The sequence below is a fragment of the Styela clava genome, chromosome 1 (assembly GCF_964204865.1).
Source record: "Styela clava chromosome 1, kaStyClav1.hap1.2, whole genome shotgun sequence".
Classification (NCBI taxonomy): Eukaryota; Metazoa; Chordata; class Ascidiacea; order Stolidobranchia; family Styelidae; genus Styela; species Styela clava.
Window position 1 is genome coordinate 8,637,553 of NC_135250.1, and position 23,730 is coordinate 8,661,282.

The 23,730-nt window shown below is 32.4% G+C and overlaps 1 protein-coding gene across 2 annotated transcripts; it reads left to right on the plus strand.

Annotated features, from left to right (window-relative positions):
- Positions 1-216: 216 nt before the first annotated feature.
- Positions 217-23,492, plus strand: LOC120339433 (uncharacterized). 2 transcript variants are annotated; one of them, XM_039407561.2, is made up of 27 exons: positions 217-350; positions 836-919; positions 1,007-1,117; positions 1,637-1,841; positions 2,718-2,952; positions 3,924-4,004; positions 5,615-5,706; positions 6,316-6,383; positions 7,178-7,301; positions 8,187-8,258; positions 9,063-9,102; positions 9,935-10,024; positions 10,562-10,656; positions 11,502-11,583; positions 12,232-12,375; positions 12,952-13,272; positions 13,737-13,858; positions 14,357-14,512; positions 15,565-15,838; positions 16,453-16,583; positions 17,294-17,429; positions 17,775-17,851; positions 17,971-18,409; positions 18,579-19,136; positions 19,492-19,610; positions 20,642-20,723; positions 21,612-23,492. In XM_039407561.2, exons 1-27 carry the CDS (start codon positions 346-348, stop codon positions 21,614-21,616), a joined length of 3,948 nt encoding a protein of 1,315 aa, XP_039263495.2. In that variant the 5' UTR covers positions 217-345; the 3' UTR covers positions 21,617-23,492. The 2 variants fall into 2 exon arrangements, with proteins under 2 accessions (XP_039263495.2, XP_039263503.2); XM_039407569.2 differs by lacking the exon at positions 20,642-20,723.
- The last annotated feature ends 238 nt before the right edge of the window (positions 23,493-23,730 follow it).

Consider the following 23,730-nt stretch of genomic DNA (forward strand, 5'->3'; position numbering starts at 1 on the left):
TGGTCAATTTCGTTTTTGTGTAGCACTAACATTGACAGCTAATATTTAAAGTTCCATAAATTCTTGTGGTCAAAAAACAGATTTTAAATCGTTTGGAACATATTCTAGAGACTGTAAAGAGAACATATTTTTTGTTCTAGATTCTAGAACTATTTTGTTCTAGAGGTATGAGTTTTTTATTTTGTATAACCTAATTCATGATTTATTATTTCACAGCATATATTTACTAGGCTAGAGTAGTATTGGTTTAGGAATGAACTTTTTTCCCTTAGCCTAGTTAGTACTGTGGTAATCACAACTGGATAAAAGGGAAACTGAAGGAGAAATACAATCTGAAACTGCATAATGAGGTGATTATCTCATTCATTGTTTTCTCTTATTGTATTAGAACTTACTACTAATTTATTTATCATTGTGAATTGTATTTTATCATTGTTATAGTATAATTTTGCTATAAAATACGGTTATCAAAAGTCAAAACATAGTTTTAGATAAAGTGATATTTTAATAGCAAGTTTTGATTGGGGTAGCTTTTCTTGATATACTTTGGATGAGATATTGGCAAATTAAATTGGAAGCATAGTTTAATATCTTTGTCCATAATCACATAAAAAATTGCTGTGCTACTTATCAGGATGGTTCACTTATCCATTGACTTCCGACTGGTTGTGGTTGCCACCAACCATATTCACGATAAATGTATTTTGTGTAAATTTGTATGTCCCCTGTTACAATTAAGGTACCTATATAAATCAAAGATTTCATAGATTGTTTTTTTTTTAATTTTTATTTTCAAGTTATCTTTATCTCTAATCATTGGGTGTTTTTTCAAAAGCCTCAGCAAAAAGAGAGCAGCTCCAAGACCTCCAGTCCCAGGAGTTCAAAGTACTCCCGCTGGAAAAAACAAAGAAAATGAAAAGTAAATATTAATCATCTCATTTTTGTTCTGCGCTTTTTTATATATGCTTCGATTATTAATTAATTAACCTGCTTATTTTTTTAAAAGAATACTAAAGAAGGAAAATGGTCATGGAGAAGATCTAAACATGAATGAAAATATTATTTTAAAAGTGGTCATGCCAGATCAAACTGAAGATGAAATTCAAGTATCTGGATTGTGAGTTGAAAAGTTTTTCAATTTCCATTTCAAGAATCATCATTGTTCACCAATAAAGAACTCATTCATTAGGTTATTCTCTCCAAACAAGGCTCTACACCAGTGGTTCTCAAATGGTGAAGCCAGCCCCACAAGAGGGTGACTCGATCTCGCCTGCCTAATTTTTGATATTCATGTTCCATCCACATATTTTCAAAGTATTTTTTGAACAAAACATGCTTTCGTCTTACTATCTGTTATGTAGCTTATTGTTAACCAGTTATTTTCGAATGGGGAGCGATACTTGACAAATTCTAAGAACGGGGGCGCGGCTTAAAAAGTTTGAGAACCACTGAATTCTAGTCTTTCGATTTGACTCCAAACAGAAGTTCCTCATATCCATGTAGAAAATTTCATACATGTTATTATTTCATCCATGTAAATAAAATTCCTAGACTTTTTTTGCTTAATATTTAGATTATAATTAAGCAATTTGTTATATCCACTCAAGTGATGTTTTTTTAATTTTTGTTTTTACAGAATACCTTTGATGGATCTGCGAATGCAACTGTGTGCTAAATATAAACTTTCTCCAAGTTCTTATAAACTTGAACCGATTGAATTAGATGGAAGAGCAATACCTTTCACACAATCAAGTACAGTTGTATCAATTAATGCAAAAGCTGTTGCTCTCAAAACAAAAGCTAAAGAGCCAGTGAAAATTGCACCACCTAAAGTAGTAGAGGTTAGATTCTGCTTATTGGACACGTCAGTGTACATAACGATCGTTTCAATATTATGTTGTTGTTTTTGTTATTCTTCTCCTTCGTCATGATGAAATCTTGAAATCTCTTCGAATACTGGACCAATTGCTTTGAAATTTTCAGTGGTTAAAGAATGATATTTTTGCCAGAAGGCTATTACTTTTACCTATCTCAAAAATTTCTGTGGACTTCAAGAGATTCGTTTTTTATGTGTCAGAATAAAAAATAGTGACACCTTGTGACATGTCCATTTATTTGAGCATAGCTCTCTTGTTTTCTAAGGAACAATTTTTTTTTCAAAAATGGTGATTCTGATGAATTTTAGTTATGATATGTATATTCTGACACCATATGACGATCACCATTGATTATTGGGCATGTTGAAATATTTTTATGCCTATTTAACTAGAATCTAGTTTATTCAATTGTTTCAAAATGTCTTTTGTTCCCATGGTGACATAAAAAAAGATCAGGAACACTGGCTGGAAACATACCAAAGTTAGCCATTTCGGACTTGGTTATCGATAGGGAGGTACAAAATGATTCGGATATTTGAATCTATTTGGAATTAATTATATTTTATAATTGAAATCCTTAATACTAGGAATAATTTAGAAAAGTGCCTTTCGAGACTCAACATGTGACCAAGAAGGCTTTTATGTTATGAAAATTATTAAAAAAAAAATAAAGAACTATTGAATCAATGATCATTTTAAGTGTGTTTTTAAATACAAATTCCTTGAATACAATAAGTTCCACATATTCTTCATTGAAAATGAATTTTCTGAATTGATTATTCGTTTTTCGGAATGGTAAATTCACTCCTTGTTTACTATTATGAAGTATTATTTTTGCAGCAAACAGTCAGATTGACAATCAGAATGTCGCAATCACATAAACAAGTTCTTCGAGTTAGACCCAACACGTCTTTGGACAAATTATTGCCTCAAATATTAGAAAAATCGGGATTCAAACCAGATAAGCATCAATATGTCGAACTCAGACACCCTGATCAACCAACCATGACGCTTGATACATCTCGTTCTTTAGATGATTATAAAATTCGAGAGATATTTGTTGCAGATAAAAGAGGTTTGTGCATTTTTACGCGTTATTGTTTTTGCAACACAGTTCGTGTGCAGGATTAGTTTTAAAATAAGTTTCTGGCAAATGCCAGGAAAGTTCTAGAAGTGCAGGAAGCGGTCATAGTTTTGTTACAAATTTCAAACCATGTTTCGGTCGTGTATTCGACACAAAAAAACTTCAAATGAGGAAGGTACTAATTTGTAATTTTTGATTTTTTTCTGGTTTTGTTTCAAATTCAATGTTTTTGAGTTTATTAATTATTTGTTAAAAACGTTTGGAATCATATGGATATCACATATGTGTGTGCTTGTGTCTGTGAATCTTATCACAATTAGGATATTATCTTATCTCTACGTTTTGGTCATGTTTTTCACCTAAGGCTAGAACAATATTAAAAACAAATTTGAGATTTATTCTTGTGAATATTCGGAAGTGCATATTTTTCGACTACGGCATATGGGATCTTGAGTGGAATTTTTTGGTATTTCCAATAAAATCTTGGATGAAGTTTCAATCATGTTTTTACTAATTTTCAAAAATATCTCTGTGGTTTAAAAATGATTTGTAAAATTTGAGAAAAAGACATCTAAGTACCATGGGCCTAATACGTTTATATCCTATTCATATTATTGAGATTTAAAATATGCATTACTTTCTGTTCATAACGCATTGATTCATGCCACAGAAAGATTGCACTTTAATAAATGATTTTAAATTTGAGAATTAAATTTTCTAATCATTTTGCATGATTGTTTGTTTTACCTGTATGTAACATATTATCTCCGAAGAATGCTAATGTTTGTTATTTATGCTTGATCAAGTATGAACCAATTATGCTTCATTAAAAATATCAACCAAAAACACTTGTTGCGTGCTTGATTGAGCATAATTATTTATCTGATCTGCACATGATCCAATTAATTTTTGTGGAATTATTACCGAAATTAATTGCAATTTAATTCTATTTGATTCGTTAGTACCGGTACAACAACAACATGAACCTCAACCAGAACCTGAACCAGAAACAATGTCAATACAATCTGATGACACGTCGCCTGGTAAGTATTAATCATGCGTGCAATGAGGTTTTTAATCAGATTATCACTGTCTGAGTGTCAGGTCAATATGGTCACTTGCTTTGCAGAAAATTTTTTTAATTTTGATTCGTCATTGACTTTGATTTTATCAGTTATCACTATCAGTAATTTATCAAAGTATTTCCCACACTGAAGTGAAGTTGAGCGTGTAAAAAGTTTAAGTCATGAACAAAATTTCACAATTTTAAAAGTGGTAATCGTCGAATTTGTGATGTAAATATCTGATATGCATTTGATAAAAAAACATGCATATGACAAAGCCTTTGTTATCAAATTTGGTTACATTTTTCAAAATTTTGTCCAACAAATAATCAGAATATCACAGTCAAAAACTCATGGACGGAGAGTACAGAGATTGAAGTCAGAGCTGGCATAAATTTCCCTACTACAATACAAATTTATTATATGGAGACAAAAAGTTTGGGATCAGAAATCAAGAGTTTTTATCACCATTTACTAGTATTGATTTTTTTCCTTCTCGAGATAGGCACTAAAATATAGAATCTGATATACCTAATCTTGCTTCGCCCAGTGTTCCGTTCCCATCTTGGAAATTTTAATATTGAAACTATTTCAAATAAAAATATTCCCTAAATGTCTGAGTCGAGCTTAGGAACAATTTTTTAACACAGGGCTATTTCTTTTTTACTATCCACATTCATAATCTTACTATGAATTGTCTTTTATATTTGCTTTTGTAAATTCCAATTGGAATTCCTCTCTATTGTGCTCTTGGACTCCTTAGCCTTTGTTAATAGTTAAGACGTATGTTTGAGTTTCCCTCTTATAAACCCATTTAAAACTTCACTTAAAAGGTTTTAAGTACTTTACACCACATTTTGCAAACGTTTATTGGGATTCCTCTTGGATATGTCATGTTTTGACAGGCGTGTACTTGAAAATTGGATTACTATTTTGGATCTGTAGTATACTAGAGTTTCACAAATAATTAAAATATAACAACAAAGTTCAAATTGAAATTTTTGTTTCAAAGAAAATGCTGTTTTGATTATACATGTAATCAAATATGCCGGTTTTCCGGATTTTTTTGCTCTATAATCACAATTTGTGTTGATCGGAAGAAAAATGATAGTAAAAAAAGAAAAATTTGAAAAATGTCATGGCTTTGTTAAATATTGCATAATTTTAAAAATATTTGAGCAAAACGATTCTAGGATATCTAGGTGCCAAACAAACTCACAAAATAATCAAAAATACTACCTGCATTTCAAGCATACTTTTGTAGTTTGATAATAATTTTGATTGGTTATTCTCATGCTGTCACACCGACTAACTTTATCGAACAGCCCTCAATCTCAGATTAATAATCGACCAAGGTTAAGAAAGATGAAAAAATTTCTTATTTAAAAAATAATATTTACCCAAACTTGTAAGATAAAAAGAACGGCATGCAAATAATTACTTCAGTTTTTTATTTATCTCACTTCATGTAATAATTAAAGCACTTTGGTATCTTTGTAAATTTATATTATACTCAAATATTTTTTATATTGCTGTACTTTGTATTTTTGTTTGTCGTATTATTCCTATCTTTATTTTTTTTGCTTCAGACAAAATTTCTGATCAAGGAATAAAGAAGTCTGGTAGCCTGAAGAAAGGCAAAAAGCTGAAATCATTTTTTCGTCTTTCGAGGAAAAGCAAGGTTACCCAGATAGATTATTTATTATTTTAATTCGGTTGAATTTCATCCATTTGTTTTAAATGAACGTTGACATCGCATATTTGCACTAAAATGTCCCATCATAAATTTGAAGCATTCAGTGCCCCATGCGAGGTTCCGTACAGACAAGCACTTGATATATTCAAATATTGGGTTTGGAAAGATCAACTAAGATCTAGCATTGGCCAATAGGTGACTTATTTGCCAATGGACATCAGGAGACACAAACGTGGATGCCAACCAAAGTGTTAACCTTTTGTAGGCTTCACTTCAGTATGATGTGTTTTGGATGTAACAGTTGCAATACATATATAATCTGTTAGGACATACATATTTAAGATATACATATTTATACTATTGGGAGAGGAAAGTTGACAAGCCGGCTTAATCATGTGGCGAACCACAGCCTCTTGTCCAATTACCAGTCTATGTCAGCCATGGGATTAGTAAGCCAGTTATTTGTTTTCAAAAGCATGGACTTGTTGCAAAAAATCTGATAATTGTCTGGATAAAGAATATCGCAGGTTCTCATCAATAGTGCAGTAATACTTACATGCTCTGTTGAATATTAAATATTAATATTATTTTCAGCATTCACCATTGTCGTCACCACCAACTTCTGAACAATCAAGTTCAAGTCCACCTATACCACAATCAAGGTAACAATTACGTGGCCAGTTGATAATAAAGGTTCAAGCTTTTTTGCCTGCTATCATAAAGAGCTTCGTTCGTTGAGAGACACCAGTTAATCCTGAATACCTTGTGGCAATTATTTGTAAAAACCTGTTATTTATTTAGATTATCAACACAATAATTTTTTATGATATATGTATGAATGACCAGTATGACTTTGTGGATTAAATATAAAAAAATTTTGAACTGAATTACCGCTGCTTTATATACTTCTGCGGTTATTACGGTTGTTTGAAGTGAATTTTGTATAAAATGTTTCTACTCAATATTGCGATTGGTTTTATAGAAGCCCAATGGCTAAATTTGTGGTTAAATCTCTTATCTATTTATCATAGTTATAAGTTTTATACAAACAAAACATGGGGAATATTCTATTTTTATGATAGCATCTATTATTCAATTTCAAAATTGTTTTTGCATCAAAACATTTTTTCTGAGTAGGAGCATTTTAAGTAGTTTAAAAATTCCAGAATTTTTCTTTACAATTGTTTCTATAATCAGCATAATAAATCCTGCTATCTTTTTTTCGTTGAATCGTTTTTCACATCAAAAAGAATAATGATAACATTGCATAGTTGCTCCTAAAAAAAAGTCAACACTTTGAACCATTTTATTTATTTTTTCTAAAAAAATATGAACTCCTCCCCTTTTCAAATATTCTTTTCTAACGAATTAAGTTTCGCATTGCTATATTTTTGACATTAAATTATCTAAAGAAGTGAAAATTCTAGTAAAATAACTATTATTATTCGGTATTCAGGTCTCCTGACACCATCCAGCAACCTCAGTTCGCTAATGTGAATGAAAACAACTCAAAGCAAAGAGAAGATGAACATAAAGTCCATAAAAAGAAGAAGGCACCTGTAAAGCACCCTGAACCTCAGGTACGCTCAAAATTGTAAATAAATATTTTAGCATGAAAGAGAATGTAATTTTGAGTTTTCTTGGTAATTTTAATTCGTCGTTTTTGTATTTATTCGAGTGTAAATTAAAATTTATGCTTCATCCGAGGCATTTTATCAGTATACTAGATATTCAAAATAAATATTTTTTGGGTGAAATCTTCTTATTTATATTTAACAGTAATGTTTTCCTAACAACAATTTTGGGTTATGCAACACTAAATACCTACCCTTCCCATCCTTCACTAGGTACAATGCTACCATTGCCCTATGCTAGGGTGGTCTAAGGTTGTCCGCTTCAAGGGCTACAAAATTATTTTTGCATTGTTCGCAGGCCGCAATAGTGCCAAGAAAAGGTAAACAGTGCAATATTCAACTTCGCTAGTCATAACACTGGTGATTAGTCAACTCAATGACATTAGTGATGTAACAATATATCAAAAAAATTTTCTTGTTATTTTCATGACTAGACAACACTAAATGCGATTTTTGATTAACCTCCAGCAAATGGGACGCGGGCCACAAATATTGAGCCCGGGGGCCACATGTGGCCCGCAGGGTTCGGAACACCCTGCTCTATGCTATGCCTTGTGTTAATGTGCAGCCAGATTCTCAAATCATTTAGTTTCCCATTTCAAAATTTTATCTTTTAAAATAAATTTGGAAACATTAATTTAAATTTTGTTGTATTATCACGATATCCCATTATAAATACATTAGCAGGTAGCCCTACCCATTCTTACATTCTTGATGATAATTAGTAATCTATCAATTTCTAGTTGTTTGTTTGTTAATTATTTTCATTGTGTTTGTACAATCATTTGTTCAACAACACCAATAATCTATCATAATTTCATATCATTATAGAATGAACCGTTGCATGGCCAAGTCACTGAAAAGATTGATGAGCCACAGAAAGCAGAGACAATTCAAAAACAGGTAGCTGTTAATCGTTAATCTACATGAAGTATTTCTTATCTCTTTGGTATGCAGACTTTACTAAATAGTTACATAGTAATTGGTAGAAATAATGGATAAATTGCCTTGGTTCGCAATTAGAAAATCTAATAAATATTCTTTGCTGGACGGTTACTGCACAATCGCCATTTTTTATTTTTTGTTAATTATGTTGCTCGTAGCAACGGTAGTTATAGTAACCATCTGTTTATCCTATACCGATAATCCCTTATTCATGCTCTAGTAATTTCAGGTAAATCTAATTATAGCATCTAACTTTATGAGCAGGGATTTTTTTTTTGAAAATCAACTAAACCCTAATTGGATAACATTTCCCATTTTTTGCATTTATTTTTGAAACACAATTTGTAAATATTATTAAAATTTGAAAAAAATGTGGACTAATACAAGACTTACCGGTAGTTGTTTTTATTTTAGGGCATGTTAAGCACATTGGTGCTGTTTCCGTAAAATACATGTATTGTAGTTTCATGGTTAGTGCCATGATGGCCTGGCCTGCTCACTGTAACAATTATGACATCGCAGGTTAAAGATTTTGGTGCCAGGTTGGGTCAGATGGGGTATTTCCTGCTTATCGACGCTCACCGAGGCCTAAGTATTTTTATCAGTTACTATTGACATATTAAAGTCTGCAGACACAATGTAAAATTAATTTGCCATATATCGCATACCAATTATATTAATCTTTACAAATCCATTATTTCTAAAATCTGAAATATTCCAAAATTACCTGATTAAGTTAAGTTGTTTTTTGATTATTTTTAGAAATCAGTTGAATCAGAAGAACACATAGAGGATGAGGAAGGTATGGTAATTTATTTTTTATTTTTTCAAGTCATGCTGAATTGATTTTTATGCTTGATCCAATAATAAACCGAGTAAACAAGATTAATTGATTGATATAATTCTATTAACTTCGAAAAAATTGTAATGTTAATGATTGTAAATATATCTGTAAAAATTGAATTATTGTCATTTATGAAATCCAATATTAATATTAATAATGTTGATGACATATCCAGTTTGATTTGACATGCTTGGATATATTGATAAAATTGATCAATTTCCATAACTGAGAAATGGTCCCAGTTATTTGATTTATCATATGAAAACTGATTTCTCAGGAAATGTAATTAGTAAGTGTTTTTACAAAATGAATAATTGATATCAATATCCGCTACTAACTGTATTGTTGCTTCTATTATTCCTATATTTCAAAATAATTTTTTTAGTAACTCGTGATTGATATTAAGATCAGTGCAGACTTTTGAATTGTTGAAAAAATGTTATCAAATGATTTGTTTTGGAGTTGCTGAAATCAAAAAATTATTATTATTATTTTTTTACTTTTATATCATGATCATATTTGAGTGATTTCTAATACTGGGAGATTGTGGTCTCTTTGAAGATTCGTTTTATATTCTAGATTCATTCCAATTTGTATATCATAGTTTCCTATTCATTCAAAATTAAGAAAAAAAGAATTTAAATCAGGCTCAAACATGCGACATAAAATTACAACATTGGCTATTAATTTTTAAAAAACACGAAAGATCACCATTTTTTGCATGACGGTAATTCTCAATGTGATTTTTTGTTTTTTTACCGTTGCTTGCATGCTCATCACATGAAACCAGTCATAAAGATTGTCCCTCCTCGGCCTAACGCTCCACCCAGAGTTAAACCAAGACAGCAGCCTGTTCCGGCCACTCGACTCCATGCCACAGGTAATCAGTTGTCAGTTGATTTGGATTGAAATTAAGTAATTTTATGATAATAAAGTTTCACTTGATTAATTAAGTTCAAATTTACTGATATTTGTTGTTGCGATTTTGCTATTTTATAACAATAACATTTCAAAGTTTCACTTTTTGTTTTTGACGTGCAATTAGGTCAACTATCTTAGTTTTTTAGTTATGATAGAATAATTAGGGTTATCCGAAACGATTTGAATATATTCTAAATTCCGAGCCTGTAGTTTTCAGATTAAGAAACATATTAGAATAGTTGCATTAGAAAATTGTCCATCAGTACTTGATAATACTGCTTTTAATAATAAACACTTCTGTCATATACTATTCTGTCACTTTAGTCAAGGTATGATTTAATCTTGGGTTATATTTAATGTTTTTCTTGTGAAAATACTGAATTATTGGTCCTGGTCGTCTTTAGTACTAATATTCCATTATATCATTAAAAATTTGCAAAGGTGTTCAGTGTTTACATTATACTTTTGTTCTAACTTTTATGTCATATACGTCCAGGTAAAAAGAAGGCACCTCCGCCACCTACCAGTTCAGACAGTGCACCTGCTTCACCAACAAGACCTTCTAGACCAGAAAAACCTCCCAGAAAACATGTTAGTGGTTTGAAAATATGGATTTCAAATTCTAGGTTTTGGTGCATACACACCTGCATTTGGTGCACATTTTCATAATATTAATATGCGGGATCAATACAACTTTGCATGAGTAATGAACACGAATGTACAACCTTGACAGTGAGCTCTTTGTGCATGGCTCTAGACTAGTAATCTTGTTATCAGTCATCACACTGCTGATTATATTGTACAAAGACAGGGATTTTTATGCTTTCTCCCCTTAGTAACCTGAAACATTTACCTGAATCCCCAGCAAGCTGACTCCAAATCAGATGGTAATATATTAACTAACAGATAACAATTCTAAATGTTCATATGATCTTACCTGAATTCATTATTTCAAATACCCTATGCCTGTGGTTCTTAAACTTTTTAAGCCACGCCCCCTTTTTAGCCCCCCTCAAAAATAACAATGAGCTACGAATAACAGGATAGTAAGAGGAAAATACGTGGATGGAGCGTAAATAATGAAATAAATGAAAAAATTGAATCTAACAAATATTTTTATTTTTATTTAGCACCACGCCCCCAAAAAATTGTCTACGCCCCCCACAAGGGTTCACTGTTTGAAAACCACTCCTCAATACTGAACATTAGTATGGCGGCTGTGCCCGTTCGCTACGATGTTTTTGAAATTTGAGGAGCAGTATTAGATAGACACATTTGTAAGTCGTACTCTGCCTCAAAAAGTAGAAATACGCAACACCTCAACAGTTATATAAAGCCCCTTGGCAATATTCCCAGACCCTCTGTTTTAAACTGAAATTGTTGACATGATTAAAATTTGATATCTATCATTAATCATTTTCAAATATTTCAAACAGAGTGTGGAGAAGAGTAATAAGGACAGACCTGTATTTAATGAAGAAAAATCTTCAGATAAGGAAACACAAGAAACTGTTGTTGGTGAGGATATTCATTACTTACTTATTTTTTCGTAACCAGAACTTAAATGCAAGAATAATTTTCTATTTTTTGCTTATTCATACTCTATTTTTTGCTTATTCAACTTCTCAACTATATGCAAAAGCTCCCGAATCAAGGTAATTTGGATATAGGCAGTGGTGGGATTCAGCCGCTTCGCACCGGTTCTATAGAACCGTCTCACGGAATTTTATGAGATCAGCCAACCGGTTAGCATTACTAAAAAAAGCATGTAACAGAACGGCCCTAAAAATATGACTTTTGTGATGGAACCGGCTGACAAAAAATTTGAATCTCACCACTGGATATAGGTTCAGGGTTTGCAAGGACTAGAATCTTTCTGATATCCAATTTGTTACAACTTGACGAATTTAGCTGACGAAAAGATCATTGCAACAATAAATAATAAAACAACAACATACTCAAAATTTTGATATTTACAAGAGGGAGCGATATGACCATACAGTCATCAGAATCAGCCCCCATATATCATATACTAAACTGAAGATTTAACATGAAATACGGATATCTAGTGTATATAACGTCAGTGTACTGATGATAACCTTGTGTCTAGCACTACCAACTTTCCCAAAATAACTTATTTAGTATACAATTTTTTCTTTGTTTTAGATGATATTGCAATACCAATGCAGACATCAGACAATATTGAGACAAAGGTTGAGCAAAAGCCTCCATCTGATGAAGGCGAGGAACCAGCACAAAAGCATGAACATGAAGAAATTATTCGAGATGTTGAAATTCTGTTAGAAAAAGGTTGGTAATGAATAGTTGAACCTCGTTCTGATATTTTGGATCATATTTTATATGGCCAAAAAATTGTTTGTTTGTTTCATTTGAATGGTGTTTAACACACAATATTTAAAAAGAAGAGTCTCTTCGTGAATTTTGAAAATCCCAATTTCTAGTTTTGAAGTTAAAATAGCATTTTGGTAAAAAATCTCTATTTCACCCTGTGAAAAGTTGTGACATTTCTAACTGCTGTGCTATTCGATACATTAACTCACTATTGCAGTTATTGTGGGTTCTGAGACGTTTATATGAAATTAGTTTGAGAGCTTAAGAAATCAAATTTACAATTGAATTGGTTTTGAAAAATTTGGATTTATGTCTGCTTTATTGCATGATAAAAAAAAAGACATTGCCCTAATCTCTCATGGTAGCCATGAATTAATGATATAACTGCCAAATTTTGCCAAAAAAACAGTTTTTTGAAATCATTAGTAACATTTTCTGGTCTTAATACGCCCATCCCTATTGTTACAGTCAGACTATTTCATGAATTGAGTTTGGCATCTTTTTTAAAAAATATATGATTTCTCTAAAATACAGAGTCTGAAATAAAACAGAAGTCGGAAGTTTCAAGTACTGAGGACATACATGAGAAAATGGATGATCAACCACCTCAAATTGAGAGTGCAGATGCCGAGTTTGAGAAAGTAACTCTTGCAAAACCGGTAGCTGTACCAAGACTTTCACAATCGGATGATTTGAAAACGGAATCTGCAAATAACAACGAAATCCAGGCCGAGATTCCATCTGAACCACAAAAAGATGATTCTTACAGTGTGAGCATCAGTTCTGCTGAAGATATAGAAGAAACACCTGCTGATACAGAATTCAAAATAAGTGATGAAAATTTGGTTGTCACAGGCAAGTAATATTAATCTTATTCTGTTGGTTTGTGTTATATTGAAACGAATACAATACAATTCTGCTTTTCGTTAATTTTTTCCTTTAAGATCAACTTTATCACAAGTCCAGCAATTGCTTGGTGCATAGTTTTTTGCATGAGTGTCAAACCCTCAAATTTGGTTTGTGGGGTAATCAGAGATACGATGAAACAAGTTCCTAAACTTAACATGATGCAGGCGAATCCACGATATTGACATCATTTAGACAAATTTTAAGTAAATTTCGTATTGTGCGACCCAAAATTGAGACTTGATCCCGATTTTAATGCCATCGAGCACATTTCCAAATGGTATCTTTGATAAGTCAGTCCGTTATTTAGTTATAACTCCACGCTGCGCCTAATGTTTTCCATGTGTGCTATACCGACCAATATCTCATAATTAAATGATTCAGAATATTTCATTGCATTTTTCTTATGACAGATGCAATTCCAATTCAAGATGAAGTTACTACCAAACCTGAACCTGAAGTGGAAAACCACAATGAAAATGAAAATAAGGTTGATGAAAAAGCCAAAGAATTACCACCAGATTTGGAACTATATGTATGTTCCTATGTGGCTCTATCTAACTTGTATTTTGATATCTATATGAAATTATATGATTTTATGTGATTCGAGAGCACACATAAATGTATTTATGTAACATTTCCATAACCTTCTTAATATGAGCCTGAAAGAGAATGATACATAGTTAGTTTCACACAACCTGAACTGATAGTTGCGTTAGCTATATCCACAATGGGTCCCAACAATTTCCGACTTGACAACTATTACAAGAAACGACTTTTTATTAGTATCCCAAAAAACACTTCAAATTATTCTTCATGTACATGATGTCACTTTTCTCGTCAAAAATAAAAATTTGCTTGTCTGAAGAAGTCTGACCTCAGACAAAATGTTATAGAAATACATTTGTGTTAGTTCACAGCAAACTCATTATTCTCAAACTCAGATTCACTAGCGCATGATGAAACTATAAGCAGGTATTCTGACTGAGATTTATACAGTATAGTTCTATTATCATTGTACATACTTTATCAGGCCACAGATATGAAATTCGATATATCAGAGAAAAACGATGATGATATGTACGGACCTGGAGAGACCCAACATGATGAAGACACTAATGAACGCAAGATTTCACATGATGATGATGATGATGTGACATCTGAAAATGAGCATCCAATCGAAATACCGGTATGTTTAAAAAGCTTTTGTTCTTAAAATGAGATGGGTTGTGATTGACTAAAACATCAATTCCCTAATTGAATCTTGTTTAAAAAGTAGTTGACTTTTCTTCCAGTCAAATTCAAAGAATCTATAGAGCTCCAAGTATTACGACAGGTTATCTCTATTTCTGAAGTGGCTGTTTGGCACCCTTCACCCATACTGTTTAACAAGCCTATGATCTGATCCAGACTAAGAAATTTTGTGATTATCATGTTATGAAATTCTAGTACTGGACAAAAAATGCAGTAGTTTCCCTCATAGCTACATTTTGCTGGTTTCTTATGTATAACCTTGGTCTCGATGAAGGTATGAAACACTTCATTAGAAAATGAAGGAAGGAGTCTTTCATTCTATACAAAGCCCTGTATAAGCAGCCCCTGATATACAAGGAGCTGCCATTTTTAGGGCTGGGAACTTTTAGGTTCTGCATTCGCTACGGAATTTATCAATCCCTGGGTGAGGAGGGTGACATGATTTTTTTAACTGGTGTTAGGTTGAAGCTCCTGAACTTTAAAGCACGGGTCATCTGAATTCTTGAGTCTTTCCGAATTTGAGTTAGGCGATTGAGTTGAATACAAGTCTGAGTCATTTGTTTACAGCAGGGATGTGCAACTTGCGGCCCGCAAGGAAAAATTGTGCCATTCGCGAAGAAATGCCAATTTTAATTGGTGTGCGGCCTGTGAAACTAGTTTTCAATTTAGTTTAATAATCTGCTACATGAAAGTAATTCCAACTCCTATGCCCTAATAGCTAGCATGTGCGAAGTGAACAACGCATGTCACAAGATTAATAACCCAAATTTTTGTACCTGCAACTACTAGAGGGCCTTGAATAAAGAATAAAGGTGCGGCCCGCGGTTTCATTCAGTTATTTGTATTTGGCCCTCTTGTACTGAAGGTTGCACACCCCCAGTTTACATGACTCACTCACTTTGAGTCTTTGGGCAAATGGGTAAGAGTCAATGACTCTACAAATGAGTCGATGTGATAGCTCTAACCACTCCCGAACAATCATTCCAGAAGCCCGTCATTGCAATTGAGAAAGAGGAAAGCAGTGATGATGAAGCAGAAAACATTGAAACGTCATCAGAACCAAGATCTCTTCATGTCGATCATTCAGAAATCGATTCCAAAACTGCTCTAGCTGACGAAGACAACTTATTTACAACTCCAAGTCATTACGATCCAAATTTTGGACAAGTAGACGCTCCAGAAGATGAATTTGATTTCATGGCTGCGGAAGAATTAGCTCGAAGCATGATCACTAATTTTAATCCATCTTCAGAGACGCAAGGTGTGTTATTTTAGTCTTAGATATATGAACTATGGAGGCTGAAACATTTTCACCTCACTTTTCAAAACTATGTTAAAAAATTACTCAAATTGTTTGTTATTCTAAAATTCTGTTCTATTATTTAGTACGAAAAATAAATAAGTAATGGATGTATTTACTGCGGAACATTAGTCGTGATTCCCTTGTGTGAATGATAATTTCATATGAATTTATGTAATACTATTAGTTTTGAATAAATTATTTGGGGATCCGTCTTACAGCCTCTGGAGAAGGTTAATGGTCACAAATTTAGTCCCTAAATTAACCCCACCCAAACTTCTACTAAAGTCCACTATATGTCCACTACTCACTCATAAGGAGGTGCTCCAGAAGTATGCACACCAAGATGTCACACAACCTGAATCCTAACCGGTACACACATACTATGTTCAGGTTGTGCGCCATCTTGGTGCGCATACTTCTAGAGATCCCATAAGGATTTAAATGAAATGCCATATAGAACATGGGTTTGACGTCTAGGGCAGTCACACAACATGTGAAATTAACTATCGAAAGAGTGCTTGTATACAATTTCAAATGCAATATTTTCTACATTTATTCTATTTTGTTATCAGATGATGAATTTCCTTCGCCGCCTCCACCAGATGATTTTGACAATCAGCCTACACCTCCCCCACCTACTCCTTCCATTGTAAAACAACCTCCTCAACAATTTGGGAACAATGTAAGAACAACTGTAGATGAGGTAATGTAGGAATGTTGCCAATTCGTAACAATATTTTTATTTAATTCTCCAAATTTCAAAGCATTAATTGGACTTATTAACATGTAAAGTTCCTATGTAGTAAATTTTCGGTACTTCCAAAGTATGTGTACCAGGTTAGAGTTAGGCCCCTGTCCATAGGTTTCAGTCCCTTTACACAACTTGATGAAAATAGGCGAACAAAATTAGTTAATGACATATTGGTACACATACTTCTGGATCGCCAAATTTTCTTGGAAATAAATTATTGCATCATACAATGAAATCTTCCTGCTAATATAAAAGTTAGTCGAAATGAAATTTCTATTCTTTGTGGTCAATTTAGTCACAATCAGAGAAAGACTATTTTGAATAGTTTGTTTAGCGTTCCTTACCTAACATACAAACACAATGGATTCCAAACTTTGGGTTGTTTTACTCACAGTGACATGGATGAATTATTCTTGTGTAATAATAAAACTTGAATTCACAAAAGGAGAATTTTTGATTTGGGACTTACTTCAACATTATTATTAATCTGGCTTATCTCAATTACGGTATTTTACGAATAAGAATTGAATTAAACATAGACTCACACAGTATTCTACATTAGTTTAAATAGTTTCTATACAGTATTAACAAAGCCATTTTATACTTTTGTAATGACCTTGTAAAAACACACACAAACAAAAATTGTTTTACAACCTGTTTAGGTGGATGAAGATGACGAAATGACAAAACAAAAAATAGAAGAACTTCAACAACAAATCAATATGGTGAAAAGGGCAAAAGCAAAGAAAAAAGCTGAAGAGGAAGCTGCTAAAAAGCAACCTTATACTATCATAGAAGGTGAGATTAAATATAGCCTATTGGAAATGAATTGTGCATTTGGATCGATTTTATAAATTGTATCATTCTCAAATGCTTTGGGTTAGGATTGTTGTGTGAAAATAGCTTTTTTTCGAAAACTGCTGGACTATTTTTTTTTTGCAAATTTTCAGTACTTGATAAGTAAGTAAGATGGAAGAAGTAACTTGATTATTGTTATTTAATTTTTCAAATACATTACGAATGCTACTGGTCCGACATGAATTTTAATTTTTTCAGTTCATGCCGACCTGTTTTCAACATTGGGATCTTCGTGTTCATGTATTTGAAAATTCATCTACTTTATTTCCCATTTTTTGTTTTCAGAAAAACAGACAGTACCTGGAGAAATGCAAAAACCAGGGGCTAAAACATTTACTTTTGTTCCAAACCAACGAACTAAGGTGAGATTGTGGTACATTTTTAACCTTAGTTGATTGCATAGCCTTTGAGGACATAGCGTACTTTCTTAGCTTCCGTGAATGATGATATAATTGAATGACATAACTTTTCATATTTTCAGAAAGTTTACGAGAGTTACGAGACCGCTGCCCCAGCTGGAATCAATTTATCTCAGAGTGGAGAGATAAGAGGAGTTGGAGTGCCTGAACCCCAAAAAGATGAAAATGAGCGAAAAAGTCCGCAAGCGGCACCTGAAAAGGTGGAACCAAGTGCAGTTAAACCAGTGGAAAAGTCTTCAACGCCGCCGCCACAGGAACCGATCATCAAACAACAACCAGTAGTGATAAAAAGTTCTGTATCCTCCGCAGTTACAACCGTGCCGCAACAACAACCGGTTGTGATAAAAGAGAAAGAAAAAGAGCCTCAAAAACCAAAAGGAGTTCCTGCAAATGCGCCTCCTTTACCGAAAGGTCTTTCTGGTTATGTCGCATCTGCCGCTATGAAACGTCAAAATGTGCAAAGTAAGCCGTATGTTCCATCACAAGCAGCACAAGATGAAGGTAAATGAACAATATATGGTACTTCCGTAGTGTGTGTAGAGACATGTAAACAAGTAGTAATAAATAATGACTCAATGATTGGAAAGGTAAAACGATCTAACCATAACATTAATATTATCCATTCAATGTTTTAATTTCTTTTATTTAAATTTCTTTGGTATTTTTTCAGAACTGTCATCATCAAGAAAATCATCCTTGCCAAACTATTACAAAAAATTCCTTGGGATCAAAGCTTTACAATTCGCTGCTGAAAACAAAGATAAAGAAGACACGACTAAGAAGTCGTCAGTTATTACTTCACCTGTCCCAGAAGAAAAAGTAGTGCCAAACGGAGAATTATCGCCAAAACCAGATCCGCCCAAAAAACCTGAAGCTTTAAAATCAGGTGCTCCTTTACTAGTGAGTGATCTAAAACCAAAGGGTTTGAAATCAGGCGCCCCTCCACCCATGGGTGAGTCTGTGAAACCCCAAGAAGTTAAAATAGTCGAACAAACTAAAAATGAAAACAAATCTGCACCTGTTACCGAAACCATCAAAATTGAACCGGTGACGCAGCTTCCTCTTCCACCAGAAGAAAAGAGTCCACCAAAACCAATGAACCCTGTAACCAATATAGATGATGTTCCACTCCCTCCACCACCAGAAGAATTTTTGACTCCATCGAACACTGCACCACCGACTTCTCTAGATTATTCAAGGAAATCTTCAGCGTCATCCACTTCATCAAGTAAGTGTTGAATAAGTAATGGCATACATATGAGTGTTGTAATATTTATCTGGAAATCTGGAAACTAAAAGGTGTTGTCGTATTCCATGTGTTGAACATATCTATGTTAATTTATTTTGTTTACTTTGTTAGAAGGAAATTTGATTGAAAATAGTTTGGCAGTTTTTTGTATAGGGATTTTTGTTTGCCCAGTCTGATTAATTTCAAACACAAGAACATTTTTATTTTCAAAATGTCGCATTATTATTAATAGAATATTTCTCTTTTCAATATTAGTAATTGAAAATTGTCACTGATTAATACTTACGTTTTCCCAGTAGAAAAATACTTACTTTCCACATTCATAACATTCCAGCTAAATCACCTGGTTATTCTCCTCGATCCTCGAACTTTGTTGGAATTTCTGCTGCGAAACCTTTCAGCCCTGGTGGAGGCAACAGACCAAAGTTTCGTCCAATGTCAGCAGCATTTAAGGTATGTTAGGTTAAAGTTTCTACTTTATTACCATCAAGAATTTTAATTCAATTTTTCAATATTGATCAATCGTAGAACTTTTTGATTAATGATTTTTAGATATTATAGTGTTTTTCTTAAATTCTGTAGCTTTAATTCAAACAGCTTAGGCTATGCCAGAACTTTACCTTTTAGTTGGGTAATTACCTTTGATTACTGCAATATATTGGCTAGCTGTAGTCAAATTCTGTCGCTGTTAATTATTGTACATATGAGCGAGAAAAATGACTACCGAATTGTTATGTTTTTGTTGTAATAAAAGATAATATTTTGAACAATGATAACCATTTCATGATTAGGCAACAGATAAATTAACTGTAATAGGAAACGCTGTTAATTTTGAGAATGTCTTCTACTTTTGATCTGTCAATATTCTTTAAAATTACTAAATAATACATTGACTAACCTGATTTGAGCATGAATACTAATCAACTAATACTACAAAGGAGATTACTACTATAATGCTTAGCAAATAACACATTTGCCAATTGATCATTTTATTTTCATTGTAAAAGTAAGAAGCGAAAGCGATTCACCCCTAAAGTGATTTATGGGTATTATCCCATTTTCTTGGTGTTGACATGATACGACATTAATGAACAGTTGCAAGTCATTCTTCTATAATTATTGCAGCAACAGCGATTTTTATTCTTTTTGACATGAATATTGTGCCGCTAGTTTTTGAAACACCCTTCTCTTTTTAAAAAAAAGCTTTTGAAACTGTAAAGTAAACTGACATTACGTGTAAAGGATCTCCGATTAAAACTTTTCTAGACTTTTTTTGTACATGAAAATTTGACACATACCTATAAATGTATAAATGTATTTGATGATTTATCGGATGAAAAATATTGCATGAAAGAAACAACATCATCGAAGTGTTTTTCGAATGGTATTAATGAATAGAATGTTACCTGATTATGACCCTTACCTCATTTTGATTGATGACATTCGTTAACTATAATTTTGTGTGTTTGCAATAACATCTACAGGATGATGCTAATAATTTCCATCCTAATACTAATTATGATGAGCTTATATGGAATCATGGAAAATATCAAGAAAATAAAACAGGTATAGTACAAAAAATGAAGTTAGTCCGAAAATTCAACAAATAATTTATTCATTGGATCGCATAGGTTAAGACCTTTTTTTGTTGTATCATTATTTATTGAACCGATGTTTTCTAAATTCAAAATCATATTATATTAAAAATTAATGCTTTCTGATTGATTCAGTGAGTTGACTTATTTTGATGACTGTTCGTGCCCGCTTCGCTAATTAATCTCTGCGAAGCATGAGCTTGTGATTTGCGCTATCGTTACGTTATTTATGGGCTGGAATCACATTTATTGCTTGATATTTGATTTTGAACAAAATTAAAGAAACAAAAATTATAATGAAAACTAAATTTTTCCGATTATTGCTTACTTTTTGATGCCAAGTTTAATGATCATCTCTGATTAATCATTTGCAACTTTGTTTAAAGCAAACTCAAGCGAACGATAATGTTAGTTACTGCTGTATTGTGAAAAATTTCAACTGCCACTACTTTATCACTAATTTTAAGATGTTCTTTATGTTTCGAGTTTTGATAATGCAGAAATTAGTAAATTTGCTTATGTGAATTTAAACTACTATTACCAGTAGTTTCCCAATAGATCAATGATTTATGAAGTGTGATTTTGACTGAGAAAGTTTTTAGCACTGGAATACATTTCTGATTTGAGTGCCCTGGATACCTATTGCTGTTTCGAGACTAAATGATCGCCTTACCTTTTTCTTGTTTTTAAACTAATAGCATGGGTGGATAAATCTATTCTCCTGATTTATCTAAATTTCAAACTGTGGTGAATATTTCTACTTCTTTCAACTTAAATATATCATTAGTTAATCGTATAATTGTGAGTATATTTTCTCTTTTATCATAACTCGCCATTATTTATAAATATTCCATTACAGGGTAGCAGAATGGAAAAGTCAAGCACCCCCTAATGTCCTGACCTTTGACTTGTGAAGGAATGATGGATTTGTCGAAGTTGTTTCTTATATTATTCACCTAATCATTAAATCATCTCTTTCATATTTTGCCTTTATTACAATCAGAAGTTATTGTTCTGAAATTGATTATCATAGCGTAGATAGAATTATGGTTTATTGTAATTTCTTCTGTTATTCTTTTATTACTTCGTTAAGTTTGCTCACAGTCACCGAATATGAGCAAAAGCTTAAAATAGAATCTTTTTTATTTTACATTTACCAAATTTGAGATTAACAACTAGATATTGATTTAGTATAAACATAATTTTAATTACCTAAAAAGAATTCAATAATCTAATTGCCTGACAGATTTTTTCTTGATTTTTCTGTAGTATTGTTTTTGTTTCAATATATTTGATCGCATTAAAAAGATGTTTTATTAGCATTAACGGTACAATGTTTTTAATTTTTTTTTATCAAATTATTTGGCTGTGCCAAGTGCTTTTGTTGTACTTCTGGGTGAATTTGATTTCTTGTCCCCGACTTTAACCAAAAACATTATCACACTCCAAGACTCCAGGTACTTTTTATGGTTTAAAATTCCTGACATTTCTGAACATATCCGAATTTCGGACTGATTATGAAACAAGTGTTTCACATTCCAGTGTATGCAAGCGCCAATAGTTTGTCAAATCTTGTTTTTTGATCAAATATAAATGCTGTATAAGAAAAGAATAGTTTTGCCTCATCATACTGTATTTAGAAATCATTTTTACAGTTATTTTCCAATTTGAAATTGATCTTTCCATAGCAAATCTGGATATATGTTCAAATTTTATGGTGTATAACAAACATCTGTGAAGTAATTTTGGTTAAATGGAAATCAAAAAACCCTTTTTGTAAAATTATTATTTGAACTTTAATTCCAACTAATTCATTAATAGTACTGGGTTACCGAACATTTGTCAGAAAAATAATTGTTTTACATTTGTGATTATTTTTGAGATAGCAGCAGATTTCAGTTTCTTTATTAAGTTTACATCCTATATATACCTTGATCTCCAGAGCACTGCAAAAATACCATTCTTCGAACTACAAGATACATCCTAATTAAATGGTTAAATTTGACTAACACTATTTGATGTAATGAAGAACAATATGTCTGACAGTCCACATCCTTGTCTAACACTTGACATATTGATATTTTTGTAAATTGGACAATTTCGATCATGTATTTGGCAAATATTTTATTTTCGGTCTTCTAACATTGCCAAGGTAATATATATTCACTACTTTAACTATTATTTTTATTAATTTTTCATATAAATTGCCTCATGACTGTGTATCTATAATACACCAGAATAGCAATCCTTATTATCGTACTAATTTTGTAAAAGTTAAAATCTTTTTAGGTTCTGTTGGTGCTATCTTAACAGGTGCTTTATAAGTTTATTTCAGTTTCAATTTGAGGGCAGCAATCGTGACATGGGTTTAGCCCCTTCCAGCAGTTTCAGGCTGCTTTGTTTGTGACCCATCACCTGAACAAGAAATAAACTTCTTGAAATGTTGACTATCCCAGCAATGGTTGTTTCAATCTTTTTCAACCTATTGACAAGTATTTCTTTCATTCCATGACGCTTGGTTCAAGTTCCCGCTAAGTATTATTAATTTTACAAAATATAATTCCGAATTTGTTCGAAAATTGTGTCTCATATTGCAGTATATTATTTTATAATTTTAATTATTATTTAATGAACGTGCTTTTCATTGTTTCTCCAAAAACCTAATTTCTGTAATATTATCACATGATTAAGATTTATGGAAGTGTATGTTTTGGTGCAATAAATTACCTGACTTAATCAATCCGTTGGTGCAATATTTTGGGATTCAAAGTACATTTTTGATCAATCAACCTTTAAAGCTTTGCCGACGTTTTTAGTGGAAGTCTTTGTATTCGGCAATTATTTTAGTCGGGTCTGCTAACACTCAACTGGCCCCTATTGATAGAGAGTTCGTATGGGCTAGTTAGACTTGTGGGTGAATTGAAATCGAAAGATATAATGACGAAGTAGTTTGGGATACGAAAATCTGTCGATGTTCG